Source organism: Hakea prostrata, chromosome 1, assembly GCF_041222555.1.
Source record: "Hakea prostrata isolate BN-2017 chromosome 1, UWA_Hpros_2, whole genome shotgun sequence".
Taxonomy (NCBI): Eukaryota; Viridiplantae; Streptophyta; class Magnoliopsida; order Proteales; family Proteaceae; genus Hakea; species Hakea prostrata.
In genome coordinates, this window is record NC_142600.1 from 67,295,143 (window position 1) to 67,309,295 (window position 14,153).

Here is a 14,153-nt window from a genome sequence, read left to right on the forward strand (position 1 = left end):
AGTAGGAGGGGTGGGGGGAGGAGTGATGGGCAGGAGAGAAGAGGATACCAGAGGGATGGAAGGGGGGAGAAAAGAGGGAGTGATGTTTAGCCACCTTTGCTATATGCTAAGTCATTTTTGCCACATGTGAATGTGGATATTCTCAATGGAAACACAAGTCACCTTTGGTGTCTTGACAAAAATCACATTTCCAACATGTGAACACATGCATGGGAAGCACCTTTGCTGACTTGACAGAAACAACTTCTCACATGTTGAATGCTTGTATAATGACCTTTGATGACTTCGGCAAAATCCATATTTAAAATGCTAAATCACTGCCCATATTCCTCCAAGTTCATGCCCATTGTGACACTTAGAAATCTCCCATCTACATTATTAGACATATCTCAGTTTCATCCCATTTCAAAAAGTCATCCTTGCTGTCCCTGAAACCTTACCCAATTTCTTTGAAGCTTAACCCACCATACCATTAGAGTTCTCCAAGCTATTTACCATTCCATCAGTACCCATCCCATTCTAGCCCAAATCACAAAACCAACCCTATACCTAACCAACCTTGTGCTATAAGTTGGTTCTGATCAAGATCTTAGAAAACCAAGTCCCAGTTGATCAGCTACCAATCTACAACTGCATCAGAATAAGCTTAAGGTTGGTTCATATAGGGTTGGACCCTTTATTCCATTGGCTACCTTGGTAAGCAGTCTCCCATATGAACCTAAAACATGTATACCAAGGTGGTTCATGACTTTAAGTTTAATTAATTACTATTTTCTGTTTTAGAGTTCATATGACCACTTAAAGTCACATGACTAAATTTGGATAGTGTGGTACCACTTAAGTCAAAGTCAAATAGGTCTTTACTAATTGAATTAGCATTTAATAGAGTTCTATTTTGTTTTGAGTTAGTAAACAAGTGTCCTAATAGTTTAGAGTTCTATTTTTAATAGGTATTAAGTTAAGTCTAGCTTTCCTCTATTAAACTTGTATTGCTGATTACAGCACCCAGTAGATTGGAAAGGAAAAGACAGAGTTGAGTAAACGATTTTTGCATTGAGCAAACATGGTTGCTGCCTCCCTTCTCTGTGAGAGATAGTTCTTGATTGTGCTAGGTGTTTAAAGTCCAAAAGCTGGATTCCCAATTTCCCTAATGGCTAAAGCCAGGAGGATTGTGTGCTAGGCGCTTGAAATCCTAGTTCCTTTCCTGAAAACAGTCTTTACATGGATCCATCATACAAGGAAAGCTTGAGAAGCTTGTACTGGGTAAGGGGATCTGATGATCTATGGCATCTTCTCTTTTTTCCCATCCTCATCCTTGTTTTTGGAAATCCTGGTTTGTAAATCATATTCACAGCCTAGATCAACCATTAGAACCCATCCAAAATAAACTCACAGCCACCATATATCAACCCCCACACTCAGTCCCTTTGCTGCCCAAGAATTACATTAAAACATAACATCCACATATCCAATTTTATTCGAATGTTCACGTTCAAACAAGCTGCCATTTTGAAAACCTACCAACTAACTTCTGGATCATAAACAAGGTTGTTTTTACATGAATATTTTCCTAGCCAACTCTAACCACTAAAACATGCTGAAATTTTAATCTAATCTTCTCCTAACCCTAAGAAAAACTCAACCCAAGTTTCATATCCATCTGCTCAGCTGATTGCCTGAAATCATCCTGTAACCCTTCAATCCTTTTTCTACTAGGAATCCCTCCTTAACTCCAAATTTAACCCCCTGAGTTATTTATAACTTTCAGCACATATTCTTCTTCACATCAACTTGGTAACTCTGCCATTAACTCTTAATCCTCAAGTTGGAACCACACTAAGTTTTGGTCTAGCCATGGCTGGTTCTATATAGATCTTGGTTAACTCGCCTCTACTTGATGCTATAAGTATAGGACCATGTTACATGGTTTCAGATTACATATATAATTAGGCAAAATTAAATCACATTATTATGAAGAAATCAAGAGGAGGGTTGATGTGATCCGGGGTTATAAATCACATGTTTTACCATAATGGACCATCCAAGCTTTATATATCAATAAAAAGAGATGATGGTAAATGCTATGAACTGTACATGGTCCTTGTTGACATAAGAAGCAGAACAAACTCAACTGCAAACAGGTGTTAAGTATACTGGAAATTTACAATCAGAGATTCAGAATAACATAAGAAACCCCAAAAAGGGGTCAAGGTCAGCCAGTGAGACGATGGGGGGTAAGCTTCATCATCAAGAGGGAAACAGCCCGGATCACCAGCTAAGGCCCCTAAATGACCGCTCAGTGATAAAGGAGGTAGTGGTGCAGAGACAGCCAGGAGGTTTGCCTAGAAGCAGCTACCCTTGAAAGAGTACGTAATAGCTCACTGATCGAGCGCTCTTGCGCCAAAGATGAACGGGGCTAAGCGATTTGCCGAAGCTGTGGGATGTAAAAAATGCATCGATAAGGGAGCATTCAACCTTAGAGGGAAGCACCGGCGCAAGCAGGTGTGGATGAAGCGGAAGCGAGAAATATAAGAAAGTAATGGAATTAAGAAGGGATAAGGGTAATTAAAGGATTACAAAAGGAAAAATGTCGATCATCAAAATAGAGAAGGAAGGATAAAGTTTGTCTCTATCCTACCCCAGAAAAACAGAAAAGAGGCAAGGGAAACCAGTTGCTCCAATGAGAAGTTCACTCATGAGAGATCCACAGGCAGTAGGCCTTTGAATTTGAATCACCAACATAGATATCTATAGATTCAATACCAACAAGCTCTAAAGTTTCAAAAGGTGGTTTTCCAGGATCTCCTGTGGTATTTCAGTCCGGTTGAACGCTCAATTCTCAGAGGCCCTTGGATTGGCTTGGGTTCCTGTCCGTTCTCTGTTTCAGGCTTCAGCTCACAACCTGTTCGGTTTGTCAAAAATGAGCCTCTATGAGACATTCACTGGCAGAAAACAGAGGCTTGACTGTACTTCATAGGTTTCAATCTACTTTATGGTATAACCCTGTTCCATGGATGTAGAGTCCTCTTGGGTTGTTTAATAAAGATCAAACGAACATAATCAAAACTGGAATTGTTGGTAAAGGAACAAGTTATGACTACTCTTAAGTTAACAACGTTAAGAAGAAAAGGAACCCAGAAAAACTGGGGGGAGGGAGGATTAACTAAATAGGGAAGAAAGAGAGAAGATAACAGAGAAGAGAAGGGAAAGAGAGGAAATTCACATGAAGACAGCCGTATAGACACTCCCAATCACAATCTCAATTCATTCTCATTCACCTAATCTCTTTGTCCATATTACATCGATAATACAAAGAAAAGACAAAATGTAGCAATAGAAACTCAACTAATATATAGATAGAAAACGAATCAGAAAATATTACCAACTAAAAGAAAGAATCTACCAATGCTTTCCTATATTTTAAATATAAACTATCAAACCTCTCTTACATTAGAGAACCAGGACGGCCCAGCAGCATCTTGGCTCAGGCCTCCAAAGAGGATCATTCCAGTCAAGCCAAGCCCAGGCATCTGCTTCAAGGGTTTCAAGTGCATGGCCATAGCAGCCACATTGGACTTTCAATTAGTGACAAGTGCAATGGATGTGTTCCCCAGATCATCATCTAGCAAATAGATGGATTAAGTTTCTGACCAGTAGACTTCCCCACATGTCAATGTAATCCTTTATTTAATCATCTCTGTTTGACAGGGTGATGCGGAACAGAAGTCCCACATCTGCAAGAAGTCGTCCAAGTGTCCTGTAGTTTTAATTTCATGCTTAGTTTTAAATCAATTTGTGTGTTTATATCAAACCAGTTGAACCAGAGTTGTTTGAATAATTTAGGAAAACTTTCTTTGTTGGCTTATTATTTCTTTTTATTTTTTATTTTAGTCTCCATCCCTCCTTCAGTTGCTGAGAGAGAGTGTTTGTATTTGGACACAGATTCCTACTCCTAGTCTGCATAGGAAAACAGACCACAGGCATCTCGCGGGAAGCTATTGATTTGTCATGTTACAAAAACATTTGATCTTGCAACGACGTAGCCTCAAATCTATTGTATCTCTTTGTTTACTACCCCATGGATCCACCACCTGGACTACAGGGATGGCCACAAAGAGTCCGACACTTATCTATAGTATGGCCAGGTCTGTCACAGTGACTGCATTTAGGTCTAATTCTATCATCTCAACTGGACTGCCACAAAGAGTCCGACACTTATCTATAGTATGGCCAGGTCTGTCACAGTGACTGAATTTATGTCTAATTCTATCATCTCAACTGGACTTGCCTTGGCCCTTGCTACCACGAGGACCACCATGCCAATCTTTTGGGGAACTGGGTTAAAGGGTAGACGGCTCATGAGAAGCAACAAGAGGATTCATGTAAACTTTTCTAGTCTTCTCACTCCACATTTAGGCACACTATCTCAACCACTATGACAAAGGAGACCTTTGCAAAATCTGTATCCAGATGGGCTCACAGTCTGAATATAACCGCCAAGAAGGATAAGTTCTCCTAGATTGGCCTCCAACTGAAGGCTATAATAAACTACAGTCAGGAGCACATACAGGCCGACAATCTTGTTGGAAGTAAACCTGTATATGGCGTTTTCTACTAAAATCTTTGGGATAAGATTCTTTTTCTCACTTTCTTTTATCCAAATTTGAAAATAGCTCATTATTCAGTCACCATATCTGCCGAGATACTAACTCTTCCTACCCTACTTTCCTTATATTCCCCTAGACAATCATTTAACTGTTTTTAGCAATTGCGATTTGCATAAGCCAAGGTAAAAAGTAGATACCAACATGTAGCCAAGTTCCCAAAGAAGTACCAGATATTTAGCCGCTTTGCCTAATGCTACTTGTAACATCTTCTTCCTCACCCCAATATCCACTCCTGCCCACCAGTCCAAGCACCCAATCTTCCTAAAGTAGGCATTGGCCGCAACACCTGCAACAGTCGTCTTCTCTTTCTCTTTTGCCTTCGTTCCCCGCTTTTTCCCACTATTAGAATTCAGCCACGACAACCTTATCGCGATTTCCAACTTGTTTGCCAGAAACGCATCTATGCTATAATAACCCTTGGCCTTCAACCACGGCAACTCCTCCCAAACCGCGCCCGAAGCGTTCTGTTCACCTCTTAGAAACTGCCCATTCGAAATGCTGTCCATCACACCGATGAATCTGTCCACATTCGATACAAAATCTTCAGAAAAAGTGATTGAATCGATTACAGAACATTCTTGAATTCTTTCCCCTTCTTGAGATCCGAACATGCGAACCGCACAAGAAATCGACTCTTCCATGTCATTAGAAGCGACGGTCCTGGCCAAAAGACCTGTCGACCTTCTAAAACAGAGGCTTGGGAGATCAGGGTAGTCCATAGAAGGAAGGTCTGGAAGGATAATAAAGCGGCCATGACCGCGTCTCCGGATCTCTTTCCGCATTTGGAAGAGGATTTCCGCGAACTTCCCATCAACTATTGTAAGCGAAGATTGACGTTGCTGAACAGTGAGAGATGAAAACCAACGGAGAATTGAAGTTCTAGGGTAGTTTACAGCAGGAGACGAAGACGTTGTGGTGGTGGATGCGTGATACAAAGCAATATGCGAAGTGAGAGAGTCGATGAGCAGCTCACAATCCATGCGCGAAGACAGATTCATCGATTCTGCGTTTAGAAACTTTGAAGAGGATCATAAATGAGTTGCAGACTTGCAATGAACCAGACTCGTCGATATGCAAATCTTTGCCATAGACGGCGGCATAAAGCTGACGTTCAACGAAATTTTGCCAGAAGCAACGTTCCTGCTGTTCCTTTCATGCGCGTTGATTTGGAATCATTTTGATCTTTTTCTTCAAATATCTTACAAGATTCCATGTCAACGCACAGTATTCCGGGTTTCAACTATGGTTTGCAGTTACTAACTGTATGAGGAGATTCATTGGAAACTATCGTTGGGCTTAAAGTCTTAAACCTTACCTTGGGCGTGGAATTACAGAGGATTAAGAGATACATTTATAGATAATCTTCGGTTTAAGTACTTAATTTGGATTTACATGTGATTTGCATCCAATTTCCCTTTTATACCGGGGACGGGGGGGAAAGATATTCAATTTCCCCTTTCTATCCTCTAGTTTGATTCTAGGTATATCACTTTATTCAGGGATATGAACAGGTAAATGCGATAAATGGTCTATTTAATTTTTATTAGCTTTAAAGTTATGTATTAAGTAATCATTTGTTATTCAATACTTATTAATTAGATAGTCAATAAATGTATTTCAAAAAATTACAAGACTCACCTAGTTAACAACGATTTGATCATGTTTCTCAAAATCTTAACTTTAACTCGGGCAACTCAGCCGAGTCTTCTAAGTTCCAACTGTGCTTTCTTTTTTTTTTAAATAGAATTTAAAGAATTACACATTAATACCCTTCCCGTTACTCAAATTACTACAAAAGTACCCCTTGTCCATGGCATCAAACTGCACATATAAGAGAAAACGAAAATCCAAAGGCACATTACAGTCCCAATGGGTGTGGGTTAATGGTTGATTTCACCCCATCATGAACCAAAAGTGGTTTGAGGCTTTAAAAGTATATCATATCATACTATCATAATACATCATACGATCATGCTATCATACTATCATACTATCATATCATACTACTATATAAAAGGAAAACCTCCAACACTTGTGGCACGTATTTTCTTAGACCAAAATACCCCCCATGAATAAATATGTATCCGTTCCCAAAAGTCATGATATGTATTTATCCCCTATTTAGACATGTACCCTTTTACACCAAAGTACGGTATGTATTTTGATTGACCAAAATACCCCCCTGAATAGACGATGTGCCTATTCACAAAAGTTGTGGTATGTTAAAATAGAACTTCAAATTAGTTATGAAATATTTTTTCATCGGTCAAAAAACCCTTCTTCCAAAACATCATGACTTTCCCTCAGTTGCACGCAGGTTTCTGCCTTCTCCAGCGGAACCCTAACCTTTCAAACCACCCCGTGTAACATTCGTTGTATAAGCTATCAACAAAACTCCCACCTATCCTTACAAGTTATCCCAAGAGGTACAACTCTCCGACTAAAGCCCTGCTACCTCAAACCTCATGTCTCTTCGTCCACCTCCTATGTTTCTCTCCTATAAATAATATTCACAACCAAAAACTTGGTCAATGTCTTTCATCTGCCAGAGACCAGACCCAAAATAGGGTGATTATTTTGATGATAGTACGATTCTTTTGATGAATTTTTTTTCATTTAAACCCCAAAACCAGTGATGCGATCGCTAACCCAATGCATCAAAAAAAGGTAGAGCGCAGGGTAACAAAATCCGGAAAGCAACCGCCTCCTTTATGCTGTCGTTTACAGTGACTATGGATTTTTTGGGGGAATTTTTTGGTTTTTCAGCCCCCTTCCAATGTGAAATATCAACACTTGCCCCCTCCCCCATACTAAGAAGAAGGGTAAAGACAATGGGTAGAAATGTCATTATGTTCCTCCTCCCCCCCCCCCCCCCAATTTGAGCGTACTAGTATATATGAAAAGAAAAAATTTTAGAAACACTCCAAAATGAAGAGTGAAAAACATGCATCCCCCAAGAATATATCAAATTGGCAGAGACACTTCAACAGAGGTCACTCCCCCCCCCCCCCCCCAATTTTTAAAAAATTTTTCCTTATAATAAGCCAAATTCGGGATTTTTTGGGGGAATTTTTTGGTTTTTCAGCCCCCTTCCAATGTGAAATATCAACACTTGCCCCCCTCCCCCATACTAGGAAGAAGGGTAAAGACAATGGGTAGAAATGTCATTATGTCCCTCCCCCCCCCCCCCCCATGTTGAACTCTGGCTCCATCCCTGTACTCCAAAATATCTCTTAAGTTTGTGCAATAGTACAAATTCCATTGAGTTGTGATCATATAATCACACAACTCTTAAATTACCCTTAATGTCTTGTGACCTTACAGTACTACCCTTAATCCCTTGTCTAAGCTTTAAGAAATTGATTTCTTTTAAAACAAATTGCAGTTTTCAATGTAGCCGCCTTTTGTAAATTCTGTTAACCTTTCTTCAATACCGTCATTCTCTTCGCCGCTACTACTCTCACCTACCCCAAACTTGTCCCCATGTGCCCTCCTTTTTCTACTTCTTCTTGTAATCCCATTGTCAGTGGTTCAAGCAAGCCTTCCTTAGGTTGTGAACAATCAATCCACCTTAGGTTGCTTCCACCACAATCAGTCACAGGTGCAAGACCAAGACAAAATTCCACAATATTAATAGTGAAAACCAACATGAATTAGAAGATAGAAAGAAAACAACAATATTTAATATTTAGTTTCATGTTTAAAAAAGAAGAGAAGAGAAAGGTTACAAGGAAGGGTCTATTGTGGACCTCTGCCCATTGACAATAATAAGTCATTGAATGGAAAAAAGCTAAAATAAATGAATAATGAAAGGAACTCCATTTTTTAGGGGGCTTTACAAGAAGATGGATTCTTCCCATATATTGCGTCTAGAACTTCTTCGAGGGCCGGATATTGAGATGATCACCTTAAGAGCTCTCTAGCCAAGTTGGAATAACTGGGATGCTTGCACGCATAAAGAAAGCAAGAACGGTCCGGCCTAGTTTTGGCCGGGGAACCACCTCCGACGCCCAAGTCAGCCTAGGCAACAATAAGAGTTCTTGAGAGAGTTCTCAAGAACGTAATGAATAATTTATCAGATGAAGTTCTCGTACCTTTATCCATGTAGGAGGTGGGTTTATATAGAGGTTACCTGGAGGCGGCGCTTCCTTGAGTTTCGGATCTGCCGTTGGAGAGTGAGCGGAGTGTCCTTGGAATAACGGCTCCTTCTTTGTCGCACCAGATAGAGCCGTTAACTATTGACTCATCCCCCCCAATTCTCGGAACAGATCTGCTGAGTAGTTATTCGTAACTAACTCTCCTTGACTTAGTCAAGAGGGTCTTCTGAGACCTGCTTCGAGCGTGGCTTGCCAAGGAAGAGATACACCAACTTAAGTCGGGTATGTATCTCTCCCGAGTGAGGCACTCGGGACCTTTTCTCACGGAAGAGATGAGCCAGCCCAAGGGGGTGTATCTCTCCCGAATGAGGCACTCGGGACCTTTTATGAAGGAAGAGATGCACCAGCCCGAGGGGGGTGTATCTCTCCCGAGGGGGGGTCACTCGGGACCTTTATGGAGGAAGAGATACATCATCCCAAGAGGGGTGTGTATCTCTCCCAAGGGGGGTCACTCGGGACCTTTATTCTCTACAACACCATATAAACCTACTTGGATGATTACATTTGTAGGAAAGAATTGTGGACAATGAAAGTTGAAGAAGATTTAAGTTTGGAGTTCTAAGTGGAATGTCACATTTGAGAAGTTAAAATTTGGATAAAAACCAAACCACAAGCCAATGATCAAATTAAATCGAATTATTATAATCTCGTCTCAATAGAAATGACCAAGAAGAATTCTCCCATATCATCTCACATTGTTCATTAAGATCTTTAAATTATGGTTGTCAAAGGCTCTTAATTAGCCCCCTTCATCCATAGAGTTTTCTGCAATTACATTCAAAAAATTTATTCTATGTTTGTAACACCAGAGAATACTTTGATAGAAAGAGAGATGAATGACTAATGACAAGGCGATGTTTGAGAGACTGAGAGCATGACAGTCATATAGGGGGTGGGGAGTCCGTATCACCTCCCCTAGTGGGGATCACAATATGCTCCCCCAACATTGTATGCCCACAAAAATAGGGGGGCCACAAAGGACACACTATGGTCCCACTTAAAATTTTTTTTATAATTTTTTCATAAGCCTCCCATATTTTTGTGGTCATGAAGCATTGATCAAGTGAGGTGATCCAAGCTCGATATTGGGTGGGTGAGAATCCGACACTATCAAAAAAAAAATTTAATGGAAGGCGGAAAGATGCACTCCACGCCGAGAAGTAAAAAAGGAAAATGATATAGCTGAGTTGGGTTTTGGCCTTGAAGGGCCATCCTCAGTAGTGTTTTTTTTTTATTTAAAATTCCCCTTTCTCTGACATCAACCAATGTTAAAGATAAAGGTATAATTGGTAAAAAGAATATATGATGCGACAATATAGTAAACACACAATAATGCAAGGGTGATTTAGGGATCACAAAATTTTATAACCGTGACTTAACTGGAAAGACTAATAGAATGTGCTACTGTGCAATTTCAAGTAAGGGTGTCAACTACGTCTTGAAACGGTTTAACTGTATCGAACCGCACCGTCTAAAACCGCACCTTTCAAAATTCGGTATTGTACATACCAAAACCGAATTTCTTTGGTACGATTCCAATTTTAGGTACTCATACTGTCGGTATGCAAAAAAACCGTACCAAATTGGTACCGTAACAAATTAAGGGATATAAAATGTAATTTTACAATTAAAACACTTTACCTTTACCCTATCCCTAATTCCTTGTTTCAATTTTCATTTTGTCTTTCACTCCTCTTCTTAGATTTACATGCTTTGTCTCTATTTATTAAATTTACTTGTTTTGTCTTTGTTAAAATAATATTTTATTAATTGTTTTATCGCAATTTCATTAGGATCTTAATAAACTAATAACATAAATGGCATGGGTTTGTTTGTGCCAAAATTGTACTGCACTCGATACCGTGTTTAAATTGTTTTCCCGCACTGGTTTAATACCAAAATCGTACCGAAACATTTTTTTCAAATACTGAAACCATACCGTACCGTGTAAATTCGGTACGGTACGGTTCTGATTTTTGGTATATCAATACCGAATTACCAAAACCGTACTGATTGACACCCTTAATTTCAAGTGATAAATTTGGGTGTCTATCCCAATTTGACAAACTTTTGGGGCATCTATGCTTTTCACAATGAGTTTTTTTTAACAAATGGCCTGCTTTAGTGGGGGTGAAACTCCAAGCACCCAACTTAAGTGCCAAATATTAATGGTGGCCCCTTCAAAATTATAGGTAACCATAGGTAACAGTTTGGGCTTGATTTTATTAAGTCATACAAATTTTGAAAGTGAAATGACTATAATGCATTTAAGTGTAGTGTAATGACTGAATTACCCTCCATCCACCCATCTTCTTCCTACACCTCACTAGAACCACCACACCCCCTTCCCTTGTCGACGACCACTGCCCCCATCTTCCCTCCTCCCCTTGTAGAAAATCACCCACCACCGCCGTTTCAAAAGCCTCCCAACAAAACAAATCAAATCTCTAAAAATCTTGAAAACCATTAGTGCCGAACATTAGTGTCCACCTTAAAAGTGTTTATAAGAAACATTAATGTAAAATTAGCTTCAACCTTAGAATTTCGATTGATCAAGGAAATGAATTTATACTAAGCGGTTAGGAGAGAAACTTCTAGAAGATAATATTGTCTTCCAAAAAAATAGCTGGTTTCAACCACCAAACCTTGGAAAGACCTAACCATCTAGAAACTCTAGCTAAACCATCTGCTTTGCTATTAATCGATCTAGGCACAAAGTTAACCTCTTAAAAAAAAAAAAAAAATGTTCAACTAGAAAACTACAACTCCAATCTAAGGAATTTGGTTTCCCTTTCAAACTCATAACTACTTGTTGACAATCAGAATGCAAAGCCACCTTTTTTTAACACAAATTGTGACTACAATAAGAATTATATACCAAATAGCTTCAAGTTCAACTTGGGTTGCTGAAAGAGCTTTTCCTGACTGCACCTTAGACACAAGAAAATTTTCATCTAGTTGTCAAATGATCCCAGCTCTACTGCGTGTACCATCGTTCTCATTCCATGCTCCATCCGTAAAAATCTAGAAAACACATCTATTGCAAGAATTCTCCAGTTAACACTACTGGTGACCAATACTGAACACAATTTCCTACTCCAAAATTTGCTTTCCAACTAAATGATCTTGCCTGTTGATTGAGATACATCATCCAATTCACCTAGCATGTTATTGAAAATAGTGACTTAAGAAGCCAATGATCTTTCCTTGCAAACAAATATTTATGAACGAAAATCAGCACTAAATTGCATCTTAAATGAGTTACTGCCCAAAGGGGGATTACAGAGTGTTTAAGTCCAAATCAGACAAATTCGATGGGGGGAAAATGAGAAGAAAGGAAAACATTGGGTAAAATGGGGTAAACTATATAGACCAAAAAGGAAAGACGGATTGAGATTTAGGAATTTCCATGTGTTTAGTAGAGCTGTATTAGCTAAGCTAGCATGGAGGCTTTTAAATAATCCAAAGACAATATGGGCTAGCACCATGAAAAGTAAATCTTCTAATTCTTCTTTTCTTGAAGCTATAGGAAAAAATAGAGTATCTTAGGGTGGAAAAGTATTTTCACTGGCAAGGATGTTTTAAAGAAGAGTATTGTGAAAGCAATAGAAAATGGTGAAGATATACTGATCTATGGGAATCCTTGGATACCCAAGTTACCAACAAGAAGAGTTTTCAGTTCCCCAACTATTGGAGGGCTAGTTATGGTGGGAGACCAATACATGGAACAATTCCATGCTGAGAAACCTCTTTTCAGGGGTTGAAATTGTAGCTATTCAAAAGTTGTCGATTGTTTCTTATGATAATGAGGACAAGTGGATGTGGAAACAAGAAAAGGATATTTTTTGGTGTGAGTTCTGCCTATTATATGGAATTAAATAATGTGGATGTGCAGGGAAGCATAGACACCTCTTCACAAAATTCATCATATTGGAGAAAAATCTAGCAAATCAAGCCCCTCCCACCCTCTCTCCAAAGGTAAGATCTTTCCTTTGGAAAGCTAGCATGATGCCTTGTCCTTAAGTTTATGTTTGTTTAGTAGGGGTTTAAATCACCAATGTTTCTTATATATGTGTGCCTTTGTATTAATGTCAGAGGCACCCCTTTGCATTTAGATGTTAATATGTTCGGTGGAGATACTTTATTAGACTGGTGATGATCACATTTATGTGTGAAATCTTAGGGCATAAAACATGCATTTTACACACTTAGAATGGAGCTACCTTGGGTTTTATGTTCTTTTTGCAGATTTTATGATTTTTTAGGATTTAAACAAATATTTAGAATTTTGGACATGAAACATGTAATTTTACACGTCAAGAGGTTTGTTCAAATTTTCAAGTATAAAAATGGCTTGATTTGGAGCATGATGGGCTAGAGATGCGATTATGGGCCAACTCCAGAATATCTTAAAAATAAAGAAGCCAATTTTGATCTACGATTGAGATAAGTTATGATTTTTATTTTATTATACTTTATTGTACTTAAAAAATGTATGGAACCCACAAGTAGTCAAAGATTATGATTATTTATTTTTTTCAATAGATTTTATTTTATTAGATGTTATTTCTTTCTCTAATTATTTTTTTTCTCTCCCCCACCTTTTATTTCTTTTACTTTATTTCCTTAATAAGCCCATTTTCTTTTGTTAATAAATATATTTATTTTATTTTGGGTCGGACCAAAATAATTAATTTGGCTCAACAAGTTTTAACTCAGTTTTTTTTTTTTTTTTTTTTTTTTTTAAATTTTAGTATAGTTCACCAAAAAAAAAATTTAATTAATATATGTTTTATCAAAGCCAAGCTTCCAAGAAAAAAAAATCGTCAGTCAACTTCTTACCCTTACTATTAAAAAAAAAAGAAAACAAGAGATTTTTACCTACAAATCTCGAGTTGTTGTTGTTTTGTTTTTTCGGTTTTTTTTGCCTTTCTCTCTTCTTCGTACACATCTCGAGTTTTACGTACCCTCCTCCCCCCAGTGTATCAAAAACCACAAGGGGATCGCTCTTCCCTTAACAACATCATAACTTATACAACTTGTTCTTGTGAAAATTCGTTTGAATTGAATTATTTTCCACGTTTTGAACACTAGAGAAGATTTTCATTTATAACTATATAAGATTGAGTACAATTTGTATTACACACATGCGGACTTTCTTTCACCCCATAGTTTTGGTGTGCTTCTACCCGCTACAATTCAAAAGGTTGTGAAAATAAGAGAGGAGATTTGGTATGGATTTGAACTTGAAAATCAAACAAAATCACTAATTTGACAACTATTTCTAGCAGTTTTCACATCTTTACCAAAAAGGTAAAGAACTCTTCTT

At 38.4% G+C, this 14,153-nt stretch overlaps 1 protein-coding gene across 4 annotated transcripts in view; it reads right to left on the reverse strand.

Annotated features, from left to right (window-relative positions):
* The window catches only part of MEE44 (Nucleotidyltransferase family protein), a 34,681-nt gene extending 28,736 nt beyond the window's left edge, over window positions 1-5,945 (reverse strand). For 3 of the 4 annotated variants that reach the window (XR_016171178.1, XM_089141909.1, XM_089141910.1), the window contains exon 1: window positions 4,835-5,945. Coding sequence is in view for 2 of the 4 variants with exons in the window: in XM_089141909.1 (XP_088998035.1) it covers window positions 4,835-5,665 (831 nt within the window). In the remaining 2 variants the exon portion in view is untranslated. The remainder of the gene's footprint in view (window positions 1-4,834) is intronic. The other variant, XR_016171177.1, reaches the window with a different exon arrangement.
* Window positions 5,946-14,153: the final 8,208 nt, after the last annotated feature.